The 18,540-nt window shown below is 43.7% G+C and overlaps 1 protein-coding gene across 3 annotated transcripts in view; it reads right to left on the bottom strand.

Annotated features, from left to right (window-relative positions):
- GABRB3 (gamma-aminobutyric acid type A receptor subunit beta3) overlaps window positions 1-18,540 on the bottom strand; it is a 219,012-nt gene that overhangs the window by 52,390 nt on the left and 148,082 nt on the right. For all 3 annotated transcript variants that reach the window (XM_060170407.1, XM_060170398.1, XM_060170414.1), the window contains exon 4: window positions 14,167-14,387. In XM_060170407.1, the coding sequence (XP_060026390.1) occupies window positions 14,167-14,387 (221 nt within the window). The remainder of the gene's footprint in view (window positions 1-14,166; window positions 14,388-18,540) is intronic.

Here is an 18,540-nt window from a genome sequence, read left to right on the forward strand (position 1 = left end):
CCAGTGTCCTGAAGTTGGCTCTCCCACCCCAGAGGCACAGCACTGACTCCTGGCTGGAGCACCAAGAGCCTTTCATCCACATGGCTCAGAACAAAAGGGAGAAAAAGTTGAAAGAAAAGAAGAAAGAGGATAAAATAACATACAATAAAGTAAGATAAAATAAAATAAAGTTATTAAAGTAAAAAATAATTATTAAGAAAAAAATTTTTAAAAATAAAAATAAATGGACAGACAGAATCCTAGGACAAATGGTGAAAGCAAAGCTATACAGACAAAATCTCACACAGAAGCATACATATACATACTCACAAAAAGAGGAAAAGGGGAAAAAATAATAAATCTTGCTCTCAAAGTCCACCTCCTCAATTTGGGATGATTTGTTGTCTATTCAGGTATTCCACAGATGCAGGGTATATCAACTTGATTGTGGAGGTTTAATCCGCTGCTCCTGAAGCTGCTGGGAGAAATTTCCCTTTCTCTTCTTTGTTCGCGCAGCTCCCCGGGTTCAGCTTTAGATTTGGCCCCGCCTCTGCGTGTAGGTCTCCTGAGGCCGCCTGTTCTTTGCTCAGGCAGGACGGGGTTAAAGGAGCCGCTGATTCGGGGGCTCTGGCTCACTCAGGCCGGGGCGGGGGTATAGATACAGGGCAAGCCTGTGGCGGCAAAGGCTTGCGTGACGTTGCACCAGCCTGAGGCGCACTGTGCGTTCTCCCGGGGAAGTTGTCCCTGGATCATGGGACCCTGGCAGTGGCAGGCTGCACAGGCTCCCGGGAGGGAAGGTGGGTATAGTGACCTGTGCTCGCACACAGGCTTCTTTGTGGCAGCAGTGGCTGCCTTAGCATCTCATGCCCGTCTCTGGTGTCCACGCTGTTAGCCACGGTTTGCACCCATCTTTGGAGCTCCTTTAAGCACTGGTTATTTTGTTTTGTTTTGTTTTTGTGGTACTGGGGCCTTTTACTGCTGTGTCCTCTCCCATTGCGGAGCACAGGCTCCGGATGCGCAGGCTCAACAGCCATGGTTCATGGGCCCAGCCGCTCCGTGGCATGTGGGATCCTCCCAGACTGGGGCATGAACCCGTGTCCCCTGCATTGGCAGGCAGACTCGCAACCACTGAGCCACCAGGGAAGCCCTCTAAGCACTGCTTTTAATCCCCTCTCCTCACGCACCAGCAAACAGAGAGAGAAGAAAAAGTCTCTTGCCTCTTCGGCAGGTCCAGACTTTTTCCCAGACTCCCTCCTGGCTAGCCGTGGTGCGCTAACCCCTTCAGGCTGTGTTCTCGCCACCAGTCCTCTCCCTGCGATCCGACCGAAGCCTGAGCCTCAGCTCCCAACCCTCGCCTGTCCCAGTGGGTGAGCAGACAAGCATCTCAGGCTGGTGAGTGCTGGTCACCATCGATCCTCTGTGTGGGAATCTCTCCGCTTTGCCCACCGCATCCCTGTTGCTGTGCTCTCCTCCGCGGCTCTGAAGCTTCCCCCCTCCACCACCCACAGTCTCCGCCCGCAAAGGGGCTTCCTAGTTTGTGGAAACCTTTCCTCCTTCACAGCTCCCTCACACTGGTGCAGGTCCCATCCCTATTCTTTTGCCTCTGTTTTTCCTTTTGCCCTACCCAGGCACTTGGGGAGTTTCTTGCCTTTTGGGAGGTCTGAGGTCTTCTGCCAGCATTCAGAGGGTGTTCTATAGGAGCAGTTCCACGTGTAGATGTATTTGTGATGTATCTGTGGGGAGGAAGGTGATCTCTGCGTATTACTCTTCCGCCATCTTCCTCAACCCCTCTAAGGTAATTATTAATATGTATGTTCTTACTGCCATTTTCTTAATTGTTTTGGGTTTGTTTTTGTAGGTCTTTTTTCTTCCCTTCCTCTTTTTTCTCTTCACTTATGTTTCTTGCCTCGAGAATTTCCTTTAGTATTTGTCATAAAGCTGGTTTGGTGGTGCTGAATTCTCTTAGCTTTTGCTTGTCTGTAAAGCTTTTGATTTCTCCGTTGAATCTTAATAAGATCCTTGCTGGGTAGCGTTAGGTTTTTCCCTTTCATCACTTTAAATATATCCTGCCACTCCCTTCCGGTCTGCAGAGTTTCTGCTGAAAAATCAGCTGATAACCTTATGGGGATTCCCTTGTATGTTATTTGTTGATTTTCCCTTCTTGCTTTTTATATTTTTTCTTTGTATTTAATTTTTGTTAGCTTGATTAATATGTGTCTTGGTGTGTTCCTCCTTGGGTTTATCCTGTATGGGATTATCTGCTCTTCCTGGACTTGCTTGACTATTTCCTTTCCCATGTTAAGGAAGTTTTCCACTATAATATCTTCAAATATTTTCTCAGACCATTTCTGTTTCTCTTCTTCTTCTGGGACCCCTATAATTCGAATGTTGTTGTGCCAGAGGTTGTCCCAGAGGTCTCTGAGACTATCCTCATTTCTTTTCATTTTTTTTTTCTTTATTTTGTTCCATGGCAGAGATTTCCACCATTCTGTCTTCCAGGTTACTTATCTGTTCTTTTGCCTCCTTTATTCTGCTATTGATTCCTTCCAGTGTATTTTTCATTTCAGTTATTGTATTGTTCATCTCTGTTTGTTTCTTCTTCAATTCTTCTAGATCTTTGTTAAACTTTTCTTGTATCTTCTCAATCTGTGCCTCCATTCTTTTTCTGAGTCTTGGATTATCTTTATTATAATTACTCTGAATTCTTTTTCAGATAGATTTCTTATCTCCTCTTAATTTAGTTGGTCTTCTAGGTTTTTATCTTGCTTCTTCATCTGTGAAATATTTGTCATCTCATTTTGTTAAAAATCTGTTGTGGTCTCTTTTCTGCAGGCTGCAGGATTGTAGCTCCTCTTGCTTCTGGTGTCTTCCCCCTGGCAGGTGAGGTTGGTCCAGAGGCTTGTGCCATTATCCCCTTGATAGAGGGTTTGATTTGTGTTGTGATCACAGCCTGCCCTGGATATTGAGCAGGGCTTCCCCTTTTCCCTGTGGTTGTCACTGACCTCTCAGGGGCAGAGTCTGCTCCCTAGCTGTTGGGGTAGATGCCCCCAGATCTGTTTCTTAACTTTGATTCTGATCTGCAGTGTGAGGTAGGCAGGATTGGAGCACTCCCACTGTGAGAGAATCTACTGTGTGTTCCTCCTCTGGAGCTGTTCACCTGTGAATGTGCTCTGTTGTGTCCCCTTTTGCTCGTTATGTGGGCTCACAAAGTATACTGTTGCTGGCACTGCTCTTGGTCCCACCTTAACTGTGGGTATGCCAGCAATTGGCCCTGGTGACTCTCAGGAATTGTCTTCACCTGGCCACCAGCACAGGTCCACTGAGGTCAGGTCCCAGGACTGCAGTAATCATGCACCTGGACCCTCTGTGGGAACAATGGAGGCAGCTCAGACTCTGCTCTGGCCCAACTGCCATGTGTACATGCCCAAAGAGCCCACAGCTGCTAAATCAGGACCCGTCCCAGCTGTAAGAGCATTTGTTGTCCTTTGGATGTTTTGCAGGCACTGAATTTAGGAAGATGTCAGTGGAAGAGTACGTCCACAGTTCACAGCTGAGAGGAGAGATTTCAGCTCTTCTTCATTAGTTACACAGCCCCTGGGGCTCAGCTGTGGTTTCTGTCCCTCTTCTGGGCAGATTTACTAGTGGGGAGAGCTATCTGCACCCTCATAGGACAGCGGGGTGGGTCCCTGCATCCACTGGCAGATTTCCTAGTAGTGAGAGGTTTCTGTGCACTCCCAGCACAACGGGGCAGGTCCTGGCACCCACTGATCGATTTCCTAGTTGTGGAAGCTATTCATGCCCTCCCAGGACAGTGTGGGCAGGTCCTGGGGCTTGCTGGCAGAATTCCTAGTGGCTAGACCTGTCTGCGCTCTTCCGGGTCAGCAGGGGCAGGTCCTGAGACTCACTGGCAGTATTCCTTAGTGGGAGAAGCTGTCTGTGCACAACCCGGTCAGCAGGGGTGGGTCCTGTGACCCGCTGGCAGAATTACTAGTGTCGGGAGCTGTAGGTGCCCTTCCAGGTCAGCAGGGGCAGGGCCTGGCATCTGCCTGCAGGCCTGGAAGAGTCAGCCAGTGCCCACCTCTGTAGCCCAAGATGGCAGCAGCGACTTGTGTCTGCCTCTGGAGCTCCTGTAGGCGGTTTCCTGTTGCCTGGGAGTGCTCATAGGGAAAGAAGTTCTTATGGTGGGCCTTCCCTTCTTCTTGTGTGCCTCCCAACAATGGTTCCTTGCCTCTCTGGCAGCCCCAGCCTTCTTCCTAGTACACCCTCAGTTGCCGTGGCCCAACCTCTTCAGGCTGTTTCTGCACCTAACCCTGGTCCTCTCTCTGGGACTGAGCTTAGGAGTCTGAGCTTCAGCACTCAATGCCCAACCTCTGACAGAGGAGTATCTTAGGTTGGAGAGTGCAGAGTGGCAGTGCTGACCCTCTGTGCAGTTTACTCTCTGTTTTGCCTTTCACAAACCAGTTGCTGCTCTCCCCCTCTTAGGCTCTGAAACTCCCCCTTTCCAGTCTAATTTCCCCACTGGTTAGGAGCCTTCCCAAGGTGCAGCAACCTTTCCTCCTTCACAGCTCCCTCCCCAGGGTGCAGGCCCCATCATGATTCCTTCTTTTTCTTTTTCCTTTTGTCTTACCCAGTTACATGGAGGTTTTTGTGTCATTTTGGATGTCTGAGGTCTTCTGTTGGCCCTCAGTAGCTGTTCTGTGTGCATCGTTCCACTTGTAGATGTATTTGCAATGTTTCTGTGGAGGGAGGTGAATTCTGCTTCCTACTCCTTGGCCATTTTGATCCTGACTCTGCATGGCTGCTTTTTGAATGACCTAATTTTCCAAAGAGTCTCATCCTAGCTTCTCCTTTGGGCCTCAGATGGTCTATTGTATATTTCCACTCAGAATCTCTTGCCTTAGCTATCTGTGGGTCTGTAGACATGTTGAAGTCTTTATGAGTAGTACCTGTCTCTTTTCCTGTCTGCTTTCTGAGTTATGCAAAATAGAGATGAGCATCTTGCTTCAGTCCTTCAGGTATTCTCCAGACAGTTTAGAACAAATGTATATAATGCTTCATAAATAAGGTCTGTTCTGCTTCCTCCAGTGCCAGAGAACCGGTAACTGAGCTGCCACTTGCTCAAGATCAAAACTGCCCCTGCACCAGGGAGGGGGTGGGGAAATGGCAGGGGAAAATGCCACAAAATTTTCCTACTGTTTCAAATTTAGATTTTTCTTTATTTGGCATTTGGTTGGTTGCTATAAGCCTTGGAATATTTTCTAGAGCTCCTACAAAGTGGTTCAGACAACTTCTGCTTGTTTTTTGATGTTCCTGTGGAGAAATAAGAGCTTGGAGCTTCTCAGTCTGCCATTTTGCTGACATCACTCCCCAACAGAGAGCTTTAAAAGCAAGAGGAGGATGTTTATAAAGATAAGGCAGAAATTAATGAACAGAATTATGATACAAAATTAAAGCCTAGCTCTTTAAAAAATATATATATATAATAGATAAGTATTTCTTGATGCTACTGAACAGAATTATAAATGAAGAAGGGAATGTAACAATGCATTCTAGAAGGCAATGCATACATGCATGCTAATGAATTAGAATGTCTAGATAAAAAGGATGTTTTAAAGAAAAACATGAATTTTCAAGATTGATATAAGAAGAAAATCTAGAGAGACCTTAAGTATAGCAAAAATTAAAGCCATGTGTGCCAGAGTGGAAAATGTCATTCAAGAGCCTATTCAAAGTCCCATGCATCTATAAAAAACAGTTTATGTATAGTACAGTTGACCCTTGAACAATATGGGTTTGCAACATACAGGTCCACTTACATGTGGATTTTTTTCAATAAATACATACTATAGTACTGCACGATCCACAGCTGGTTAAATTCACAGATGCTGAACCAAGGATACGGAGGGACAACTGTAAAGGTATATGTGGATTTTTGACTTGTGGAAGGTCAGTGCCCCTAACCCCCCACATTGTTCAAGGGTCAACTGTATATGTCTATAGGTAAATTTTTAAAATACTTACAGGAATATCAACTCATTCTAGAAACAGATATTTACCATATGATATAATCTATTACAGAATATACAAAAACACACAAAAAAGATCAAGAGAAATCTTCTTGATTCATATTATGTCAAAACACAAAGAGATTTAAAGATAGATATAATCTATTAATATATTTAATAGAATCTATATGATATATACCACAATTGTGTAAAAGAGCCCTACATTACCACCTCCCCATTGGATAATTTACTAGTGAATTTCATTGAATTGGTTCATGGTTCTTGGAATCTTCAGCCAAGTTGTGAATGTTAATTCAAGTCAGAGTAATGAGAGAGAGGGAACTAACTTCAGGATAGAGTTCTTAATAGAGTTTCTAGCCATCACTAAGGGAGATTAACATCTTTCAGCTGGGTCTCTAGGAGGACTGGTGGATGCTTCACACCTGGTGTACAGGTGGCAGCATAGTGGAGACTGAATAGGACTTGGATGTTAGACTAGGAATGCAGGCAGATTTCCTGTGGATCACACACGGGCTCCATGGGAAAATGGAGGACCTGCAGATTTCTTGGATCCTCTATACTAGGGCTGCATGGATGGGTGGAAAGATGGAATGTGTCCATGAAGGACGGAGTTCTAGAGCTAAGGAAATTGTTCCAAGGGACTCCATGGAGAAACATATCCTACTCTCCCACTCTTCCCACCCCCAGTGCTGGTCAAGGGGCCACCTGGAGACAGCTGCCTGATGGTGGAAGCTCTGAGAAGAGCTAATTCTGCATGTCTTTGAGGTCCAGAGAGCATGAAGCCACCAGGAAATGGTACAGTTCAAGTAACACCTTTCTTACTTATTTTCCCTCCACCCCCCAAAATAAACCTTCAAAACCAGAGGAGGTCATATGTAGGCCATCAAGATGGATTGGGAGGGGATAGAGGAGAAGCAGAAGCATAGAAGTTGAGAAGTCAACTACACTTCCTTTGCCATGATGAGCTTCCAGCCTGAAATAGGGCTGGCCTGTGGAAGGGAAAATATTAATTCTGTATCTGCATTTAATATTAGACATTGAACTGAGAATTCCTGTGTAACATAAAAATGGAAAAAGACTACTATTAAAACACTGGCAGAAAACCATGCAATCTGCCCAAATTTTTACCCAAGGCAAAGAAATTTCATACCTCACTTAATAGTGTTTAGGGGGATAGTGGGGGACAAATAAGATTGCATTGACTAGATCACAAGGTATGTTGATTAGCAATAAACTGGTTGTCGACAGATTTTTAAAAGAACAATTATAAATTAACTATGAGCAAAACAAACTTAATAATTTCTTAAGAGTATTGCCCACCATGATACAATAGGATTTATCTCAGGAATTCAAGGATAGATTACAGTAGGAAATTAATACATCATAGTTACAGGTTAAAAAAGGAAAACGAATGTATAAAGAGAGGTTGAATCAACAAAATCTATTTCTATTTCTGATATGTAAAAAAAGCCATCTAGGGTCAGTCATCTGATTTATAATTAGTTCCTGAATATAAACTCCATAAATTGGTGATATCTGTTACTCAACTCATGACACAGTTCCCAGAAAATGAGAGTATGTATGTATATATTTAAAGGAAGTAAAAGAATGAGTCACAACTACATTAAACTAAGAGTGCAAATCATCCTTCATGGTGGGGCACAAGAAGCACTCTTACTATAATGAAGAACTAGGGGATGCTGTACACTGTTACCCCTACTGTTTTTCATTTCCTGTAAGTTGAAACCGTTGCAATAAAACAGAAAAAAGAAATATGAATAAAACCAATAAAAATGAAGATTAAAAAATCATCATTATAAGCAATACAACTGTAAGACTAAAATCCTCAAGAGTATTAACTAAATTATTAGACATAGTAAGAGAATAGCCTGGCTGGATATGATAGTGGACAAATTCATAAGCAAAGACAGCCATAAACAAATAGATCAATAGCTTCCCCACGTATCAATGAGAGCTAGAAAGATAATGTAAAAATATCCCATTCCTAATGGTACCACACTTATAAAAGACAGGAATAACCTTATCAAGAAATGAGTGGTTGTCTATGAAGAAAATGACAAAACTTTACTAAAAGCCATGACTGAAGGCATGCATGAATGCAGATGTGTCACGGTTATGTAGGAAAGACTGAATATCATATAGCATTTGTTCTTCTCTTAAGTCATATTTTTGAGCAAAACTCCAACCAACATCTTACATTATATTTTTAGGAATTTGATAAAACAAATGTTTCTAAAGCTCATATGGAAGAATAAACTTATGTATTGGAATAAACAGCTAACCATCTGACAAGAAAAACACTGGACAGCTACCTTACATTGTACACCAAGATAAATTCTGATGGATTAAGAATCCAAATGGAAAATAAAGCACTATAGAAATAAGAATTGGAATTTAAACTTAATCCTGATACAATACTTTTTCCTTGTTTTCTACCCAGCACTACTCTAGATTTGGGGGAGGTAATAATAAACAAGAAACAGGTTCTTTTCTCAGAGAATTTATATTCTGATGGTGGCCTCCCCACCATCATGGATGGGAACAGAGTCAGTAAATTAAGAAATGCAATAAAATGACAAGATCATGTCAGATATGGATAAGTGCTATGACAAAAATAAAACAAGAAGGTATAATAAAAAGGGAATAGGTGATCAGAGCAGGACCAGGTGAACTGTCTTCAATTACATAATTACACTGTGATGCTAAAAACATGAATATCTAGAAACAAAGTATTGCATCCAGGAAAGAGCATGTGCAAAGGCTCTAAAACAGAAAAATCCTTGACTATTTCTGAAGAGCAGAAGGAAGGTATGCATACCAGAAGCATGGTGAGAGAGGAGAACAGTGGTAAACAGAGAGGGGTTAGAATTTCAGGAGCCAAATCCTCAAGTAGAGAGAGGATACCAAGGGGAAGCTGACTCTTGAAATGCTCAGGGACCCACTTTCCACTTTGAGAGAAAAGGCAAAGTGTGAGTAGCAGGTATGTGGAATGGTCTCTTTGTAAATAGCAAAATGAAGAAGTTACTGTGTTTTCAATTAAAGTTTAAGGTAATATCATCAAATGACAGTGAAGAGAGATGCCTGAAGTGAAGGTGTGAAAGAGCTCTTAAAAGTATGGGAAGAATGAATGTGACTGGGGAGAATAGAGGATTTTGTGAGCCTGAATTTAAAGTGAGACAGGTGATTTTCTCCAGCCTCAAGGGATGAAGTAAATAGGTTATTTACAGTAGCCTAAAAAATGATGAAGCCCAAAGCAGGTTTCACAACCCTGAAGCTAATATGTAATATATTGCTGTGGGAGTAAACATTGGCATAATCCTTTTGGAAAGCAATTTATCAATATGTTTTTTACTTACATAAAAGTAATTGGGAGGCAGTGACAAAACAAGAGTTTGGGAGTTAAACATACCTGCACTCAAATCATGTGGGCCTTATTAATTCTGTGAGCTTACATCTTTTCTGGGGGAAAAAGGTGTTTGGCCAGAACCAACTTAAAAATACAGTTTTGGAAAAAGATGGCAGCCAGACCAATTAGATGACTTAATTTGAATCTTCTGAATGAAGTTCTAGGTTCATTTTAATATTGCATCAACCGTTTAAGTATGGGAATGGCAACTTTAACAATTTCAAGCCATTTTTGACAGCAAGTGGGAATTTTACAAGATATTTTCCAACAAATTTTGCAGTAAGCTTCTCAGGCACGTTGTTTTGATGAAGATGACTCAACCTCAGACATCCAAGTTCTTTATGGAGCAAATCAAATACTATTTTGTGAACCCATTACCAATTCCTAGCATCAGAAAAAAGGTCCGAAGACACAAAATTCATGGCCTGAAGATCACATTACAAAGTATCCTTAGTGGTGCAGGTAAGATAGTCAATGATATCAGGTGACTGGCTGACTTGAAAAAGAAAGATGGGAAGACAGAATAGGGACAGACAGCACAAAATTTCAGCCTGGCACCAAAGGAAACAGAAAAGCTGTCATGGGAACAGGACCAAGACTTGTGAGCCTCTTAGGCAGCCAAGATCTCCCTAGTTCCTGAAAAGATTTGGCTGCCCAAAGGAAATTTTCAAAGAGCCCAAGTTTTATTTCAAGATGGTGTATATGCCCTATCAAGAGGATTTTCTTACACCACACAGTGACTTGGACCTGTACAAGAAGCTTGGTTCACTGTCTCATTCAGCCGAGCCCAAGCAGGTAACATCAAGCTAGTGTTAGCCCAAGTTTCATACTCAGGGGCTGTAAGAATCATTGAAAAAAGAGTTCATGATTTAAAACTACCTTTTATCACTACGTGAACATGATCCCTCTCCAGCATCTTTGTGAGCAGCCATCAACCACTTCTGCAGAGTCATCAGATTAATGGATTAATGATTTCCCAGAATAAGTCTGAGATGATGTACAAACCTGCATCATGGAGAGCTCATCCCCAGCCAGAGATCCTCATCTACTCTTGATAAAGCAAAAGCCACCATTGATCCTGTACTGAGATGGCTGGACATGCCTGGACAAAGGAGCCCAGAAGAGCTAAATGGTGACTGACGTACCAGTGTGGACGACTGCAGGATACTTGGGGTGAAGGCCAATCCTAGTCTCTAGTGGTGAGAAGAATTCGACCATAAGGTCCCAAGGACACAGCCAGGTCAACTAGCATCTTAAGGATACATCCAGTAGGAAAGTAATCTCTGTTGGGTTTAGCCATCATGAGCAATACCTTACAAGCAGGAGACTGACAACGACCCCAGTGCTCCATGAACGTCCTTGGGGAGTTTAACACACTCAAGCTCTCACCTACACCAGACCCCCTCCAGGCCCAGGCCCTGGTACCTATTTACCAAAAGGATACAATGTATCACTGAGGTTACTAACACTGGCCATCCTTGTCTTGCCCTATCACCAACATGATCCAGCAAGTACAACAGTAAAACAAGAGCAGAGGGAAGGTAGGGTTTGGGGCCAAGGGGAGGGTGGAGGGTGGCACTCATACTTTGTTATCAAAAAACACAATACATATAGTGTGCATGTGTGTATCTTGTGGAATATATATAAATGGTACTTCAGTTCACAGAGAATGACACAGAATATGTATTTATATGAATTTAATAAAATTACCAGTATTTTGAAGCACTAATGTGCTTTTTGTCCAAAAATTCAAATTACTTCAAATTCAAATTAATCTCTATAGTTATATGTGTTTTTTTTTAAATCTGAAGGCAGAAATTTCTAGAATAGCCAATTTCAAAAGGAATTCAGATGGCACAGTGTAGCTGATAAGCACATGTGGAATATGGTCTGTTTTTTAGATTTCCTTTCTGACAGCTTGTCCAGGTCCAGATGGAAGAATTGTTTAAAAAATATGAGGCTCTTGGGACTTCCCTGGTGGTCCAGTGGTAAAGAATCCGCCTTCCAATGCAGAGGACATGGGTACGATCCCTGGTCAGGGAACTGAGATCCCACACACTGTGGGGCAATTAAGCTCGCATACTACAACTACTGAACCTGAGTGCCTCAACTCGAGAACCCGCATGCCACAAACTACAGAGCCCATGCGCTCTGGAGGCTGCACACCACAACTACAGAGCCCACATGCCCTGGAGCTCTCATGTCACAACTAGAGAGTGAAAACCCGCACACCACAACTAGACAGAAGCCCGTGCACAATCCAAGATCCTGCATGCCACAACTAAGACCCCATGCAGCCAAAAAAAAAAGAAAAAAAATGAGGTTCTAAATAAAGATCTAAGGGGTATATTGAGACTACATTTGGATAAAAACAGCTACTGATTTAGAAATTCACTTACTGATTTAGAGGTTGAGATGTATAATGAATGTAAATTTCATGAGATTCTTTTTTAGATTATTGTACAAAGTTTATTATTAAAAGTATCCCATAGCTTATTATTACATTATTATTTAACTTCTTTTTTTTTTTTTTTTGGCGGTACGCGGGCCTCTCACTGTTGTGGCCTCTCCCATTGCGGAACACAGGCTCTGGATGCGCAGGCTCAGGGCCATGGCTCACGGGCCCAGTCGCTCCGCGGCATGTGGGATCCTCCCGGACCGGGACATGAACCCGTGTCCCCTGCGTGGGCAGGCGGACTCTCAACCACTGCGCCACCAGGGAAGCCCCTTATTTAACTTTATATTAAGATTTACAGTCAGAGTAGCTAAGTTATATACAGTTTTAATCTCTTGGTTTCTCTTATTCTTGCCTGTTTTATGGTATGAAATCCAACACTTTCAAGTGGAGTTTGGAAATTTATTTCAGTTCTTTCATTCATATTGTATCATTTTGTCTGCTATGGTCCAAATGTTTAAGTCCTTCCCCAAATTCATATTTGAATATTTGAACCCAAATGTGGTGGTATTGGGAGGTGAGGGCTTAGCTCATGAGGGTGGAACCCCATGAATGGGATTAATTAGTGTTCTAGTAAAAGAGACACCACACAGCTTCCACCATGTGAAGACACAGTGAGAAGGCACCTGCCATGAATAAGGGCGCAGACCCTCCCCGGACAGTAAGTCTGCCGGCACCTTGCTCTTGGACTCCCAGCTTCCAAAGTGTGAGAAATAAGTGTCTGCTGTGGGTTTTTGCTACAGTGGCCCAAGCGGATTCAGATGCTATCCTAACAGAATGAAAGCTCTTTGTCTTAGACAAACTAACATACTTTAACTCTGGTGAGAAAATAAATAATGCAAAGATAAAAAGGGAAGAACCCAAATAGCAAGTTTTGTTTAAAAAGCCAAGAAGGCCTAGCCTAGTTTTTACTGCTAATTGCTTCCTTTTGCTTCACCCCCACTATGCACATGCACACACACACACAAACATACACACGTTTCTATTCACTTTTTTTGGGGTGGGTAGGTAAATGAAGGACATGACTTCTCATTTTATGCTCACATGGTCTCTGGATAATCTTTTGAACAACCGATTTTTGTACTTCTCAGGACTCCAGAACTTTTCAACCACATCTCTCACTTCCAGGCAAAAATACAAAATGCTGAAAACATCCCAAGGAAACATCATCTAGATGTTTTTTGGAGTAACACCATGGCTTAGTTGACACGTGCCACTTTTTTTCTCTTACAGTTCAAAAAGTCTGATTTTTGCTAAAATTCCAACTCTCATTCTATATGCTGTTGTTTTGAGGAAGTCACTTAACATTTTCCACTTAAGGCAATGTTAAATAATTCCTTTTACTCTCCCTGAAGCACTAAAAGTCACAGTGGTGTGTATTTAAGCTTACATTGTTATGATTACTCTTTAGAACTGTTGGAGTCTCAGTTAAAGATTCACAACATTTTGAGATAAACCTTTTCTCCAAGATATCCACCTGTGCCCCACTCCAAATTGTGAGCCCCTCCTGGAAGGCCTCTGGGCACTCTCAGTCCAGGAGATCAAGAAAGACACAGACATACTTACTCTAAAACTAAACAAAACATAAACCAGTGCTGAATCAACACAAGAGACAAAGATTGCTAAGGCTGCTGTTCAGTGAAAGTCAAAATCACTAACCACCAGCAGTGGTGGAGCATCACGGGAAGGCCTAGTGGTTTCCAGTGTAACCAGGGAAGCCCAGGGCCTCCTTAGGGTTCCAGACAGCAGTCTGGTTTCCCAATTCGTGTGCCTTCATTATGAGACCTGGTGAGAGATGATTCTCACCAGGAAGCCTCACATTTACTCATTCCCATAAATATTGGTGGCACCACCTCATAAAGCTCCATGGAAACTATACTGTATGTCAGCATAATTAGACATTTTTTCAACTCTGCAAATGGCTTTGGGAAACTTCACTGAAAGCCTCTTAAGTACCAGGATGATATTAATTACAGGCCTTTGTGACTATGATATGGGAAATCCACCCCAAGAGAATCTGTGTTCTTAGATACGGCAACCCAATTACATCAACTCAATCCGAGGAGGCTGTTTTTCACTTGTTTGATGTCTATTTATAGTAACAGTAATGCCCCAAATCTTAGATTTATAAGATTTTTTTTCTGCAGAGCTCCAAGTGTTTCATGGGTGTCTCTTAACTTAATCTGAGGACATGGCCTCACTTACTGTAATCACCTCCAGTGAAAACTCAAGGCCAGTGCACCATGCAACCACGAGCCCAGCCCATAGGGCAGACAGACCTGAGCCCGTAGAGCACCGTCCCGTCGGGGTGGAGGCGGATCATGCGGTTCTTCACTGTCACTCCATGCACAAATGACTTTTTGTCATTTAAGAAATATGTGTCAGGCACCCAGAGCTGGTCAGCCACTCGATTGTCCAGCGTGAGGTTGAGAGGGATCCCAGAATAGGCGAGCCTTTTATCTCTCCAGTATTGTTGAAAATACATGGTCAAGGTGTAATCCTGGGGAATAAAAAAGAAAAGAAAAAAATGAGTTTGTGCTCAGCCAGAGGCCTGTTTCCTCCACAACTCGCCCAATTCAGGTTGGAATCCAGGAGAAATGGATGTTATTTTCAGATAGAGTTAGGAAGCAGTGGTTGCTTTCTTGTAAACACAAATACCAGTTTTAATAGGTGTACATCATGTCTATAAGTTCTCTGTTTTATTTAGGTAAGAAGCAAACTATACAAATTGGCATTTAAGTGATAACCTAGAAATAAAGGCCCCCAAAAAAGTCATCATAAAATCAGGGTGCTGGCAGGGAACCCGTGCGCTGGCCTAGGTCCTCCTCCTCTCACCAGGCAAACCTAGGCCTGAGCCGCCCATGACAGGCCAGGCCTGGCTACGAATTCTCTGCAGTCAGACACCTCCTCTCCTTCTGCCCTCCACACAGCTGTAAATAGAAAACCTCTGGAATAGAAACACCGGTTGGAGACACCATGACCTGTGGGAGGGTCTCTACACCTCATGCATCACATTTTCCTTTCCTTCTAGGTTGCCATTCTACACTACACAGCCATTTCTACACTAACTGGGACATGTCATCACCTCTAGAGGATGACATCTAGAGAAAATGGGACTAAAACCGATGTGGGAAGAGGGAGCCAGGGGCAGTGCAGCCCCACAGGCTTGCCAACAAAGTAAGAAGCAAAATAGGCAGATGACCCCATGTTTTTGTTTTGCAGAGAAGTTAGTGCAGTAAGAAAGTGGGAAAAAAGACAAATCAGAGGCTGAGCATGGAAATTCTATTTTTAAATTTCTATTCTTTTTGGCAATCACTGTTCAAGTCTAGAACGATCAGGTCTAAATATCTGGTCATAGTCACTGGACATCCTAAACCCTGTCGTGGAAGGATACAAGCTGAAAATCCAAAGGTGAGGCGGTAAACTCTCCAACCAGGGAAGGAGAAATCACTGTTGTTACAGGCAGGAGCGCCTAGGCTCACGCACCGGCAGAGCATGTCTGCAACACCCTTGCTTTGCAGGCAGTGAGAGGCGGGATGACAAATCAGCTAAAGAATCCATCCCAGACAGGCAGACTCTTCTTGCTGCCTCACAGGGCGGTTCTCAGAGCTTGCTAACCCAATAACACCCATCTGTTACTGATTGCAAGAGTGCTGGGGCACAGGAGCCTCCAAAATGACAAAGTACACTTGTGCTCCTCTCCAGGTGCTGTCACAGACAAGGAAGTGACAAAACCAATACGTACTAAACAACTACGAACAAAAGAAGTTTTAAGCTATAGGGCCCATAAAAAATCAGAGAGAGAGGGAAGCAAAATATGCAAATGGCCTGGGGAGTCTATTGACATTTTATCTACAACTTGAAGGAGAGGCAGCATTTCAGTGGATGAGAAGAAACGGGAATTTTTTCCTAGTCACCTACACGGCAGAGCTCTATGCCTGGTATTAACTGTGTGAAACCCCCTACACACAAAGAAACTCCACCACCAATTAAAGATTCTCACAAAGCAGGTGGTATTGAAGATAGGCCTTGGTCAGCTAGACACGAGGTAGGGGCATGAAAAGTCATACCAAGACCTTTGTTTTTACTGAATTGACAAGAAACCCCAAGGAGTGCAGTTTTGCTGGAACTTGGTGTGCAAGAGGAGGAAAGTAAAGAGTTGTGGGCAAGGCAGGACCCTGTGGCAGTGACCATAAAGTGGAGACACTCAAACACCAGCTCCAAAGCCAATGAACACTGAAGGTTTCCAAGTAGCAAGTGACAAAACCGTGTGTATTGAACATGTCATTTATTTTCTGATTTCTCATGCTTTAATCTCTGGGCCCTGGAGGGACTGCCTTCTCTCCCTCTAGTTCCTAGAGAGATCAAACAACTCTGCCAAGTGCTGGATTGTACTTTTCATATGCAAACCAACCACCCCAGAGCTCATACCTCGAACTGCCTTCTTTATTAGGTTCTCACACTCCAGGCCAGTACTTCATTCCACGTTCAGGTACCAGGCAACTAAGGATAGACTAGGTCCCAGGGCCTACTTTAATTATTCAAACTAGCCAATCCTAAGCCTGCTTACCCAGCCTGGCCATGCCCATTCTTTCCATGGAAGCTACAATAAAGGCTCACTCTTTGTGGCCTGCCCTGGTGCTTCCCCAGGCATCCCCTCCACCATGGCATGGCATGCCCCCTTCTCTTGGGGTCTGTGGGTGACAAACTCTCTTTTCAATGATAGCTGTCTCCTGACCTGTTGGCCTTGCCATACCTGAATAGTAATAAGACTATGTTTTAAGCACAAAGCTGTAGGTGAGGAAGATCAGTTTTGCAATGGTGAGTTCAATGGGTAAGACAGATGATGAGCAAAGTCCTCAGTGAGTGGGAGAGCTTGTTGATAGGTGATGTGGGAGGACAGAGAAAAGGAGTGCTGGTTAGGAAGTCACAGATAGTAGGCTTGATGTAGACCCTTGGGATGCAAATCGCCTGTAAAGTTCGCAATCATGCCCCCCGCATTACCATTAAGTTAATGTAGGTGATGCATTTTAACTGAAACATGCAAAGTTTTGGTGGCATAACAAGATGGAGATAAATTAGCAGGAGCAGCTAAAGGATTTTCAATTTAAATATAACCCTCCAAATTGCATTCTTATTGAAATAGAAGAGTTTCATCTTTCTCTCCTGGTTTCTAAGCTCTCATCCTACGCCTGAGTTGTGAAGTCTAGCACTGCTCTCCCATCTCCCTTCCAGCTGGCATTCACATGGGCTGCCATGAGGGTGGAGGCACTGCCATGTGTCAGTTGGCCCTGGGAACCCAGCTGTCATTCACAGTCTGCAAGCTCAGGATCAGGGTCTAATTTTGGATTCTGCTGCTCTCTACAGTATCAGCAGCAACTCTCAGTTTTGGTCTTGGGGGTTTGCTGAGTGATTTGAGTGGACTGCAGTAGGGGAGAGCTTAGGTAACAGAGGGAGAAAAAGTAGTAGTACTTAAACCCAAATCTGCTGCATGGGCTATGCCTTGGAAAGCAAGGGCATCATGAAATCAGTGGTACACTAGGCGGTATCCCACTTCATTCTCCTGCAGAGAAAAAAGAGGCAGATGAAGGAAAGGTGACTCTACAGGAACAAGCCCCCTCTGCTCTCTTGTGCAGTTGGGGGACAGCTAATGGGAGACTGTGCGACTGGGGGGCCATGGCGCTGACTCCTGGGAGGGGTAGTGAGGAGCATCGCACACACTACCAGCAGTAGCTAACGTGGGCTGGCAGCAAGTGCCAGGCCTCATGCTATATCATCTTATTTAAATACAAGGCAGAGATTACTGCTGTTCTCATTACCATCCCCAAGCAATGAAGAAAGAAAAATTTAGAGAGCTCAAACAATTTGCCTCCCCACCCCCCATCCCATTAAACACAAGTAACTCGGGGATGTGGGGTCTGAAGTTGAGGCCACCTCCCTCTGGGAGCAGGTCTCAGCCTCACAGCTCTAGGGTGAGGTTTTATGCAGCCAAATAAACCAGCCTGGTGGGCGAGGTCTGCAAAGATGCCCCTGAGAGTGGAGGATGCAGCCACATACAGTAACATATTTTTGAAGGGGAGTAATGAGAAATATGGCACCACCAAAGCCCCTCATCCTTGCAGACACTGAGCACAGCTACTCTGTAGACAGATGCCTTGTGAAGGTCTGTTTCCTCCAAGGAATCCCAGACAAATTGCAGGTTTCCAGGTTTGGAGTGATGTGGCGGGGACCAAGGAACACAGCCATGAAAAGATGCAATCTGTATGGATTGGAGAGTCTGCCAGGGTTGGATTTGAGTCAGTCCTCAGAAAAAGAAGATACCTTGAGATTGTAAAAGTTCCAGGAATCCACAGAGATCTAGATGGCAGTGGACTAGGGGTGGAAAGCAGGAATCCTGGACTCCTCAGGGAACATAAGGTAGAGGTGGGGAAGTAAGCTTTTGGTCTTTGACCTTAGCACTGAGGTGGACTCAGGTGCCGTCTGCATGGATATCTGCTGGTATGAAAAGCAGCAGAGAGATGAGACAGGGCTGTGAGGGGTGGAGCCTCTCAAATAACAGCCAGGCAAAGGCTCTGTGCTGCTGGAGCTCGTGCTGGGGCACTAGACACCAAGATGAGACAGACGGAGTGCTGCTCACAGAATCAGCCACCACA

The sequence above is a fragment of the Lagenorhynchus albirostris genome, chromosome 1, assembly GCF_949774975.1.
Source record: "Lagenorhynchus albirostris chromosome 1, mLagAlb1.1, whole genome shotgun sequence".
Classification (NCBI taxonomy): domain Eukaryota; kingdom Metazoa; phylum Chordata; class Mammalia; order Artiodactyla; family Delphinidae; genus Lagenorhynchus; species Lagenorhynchus albirostris.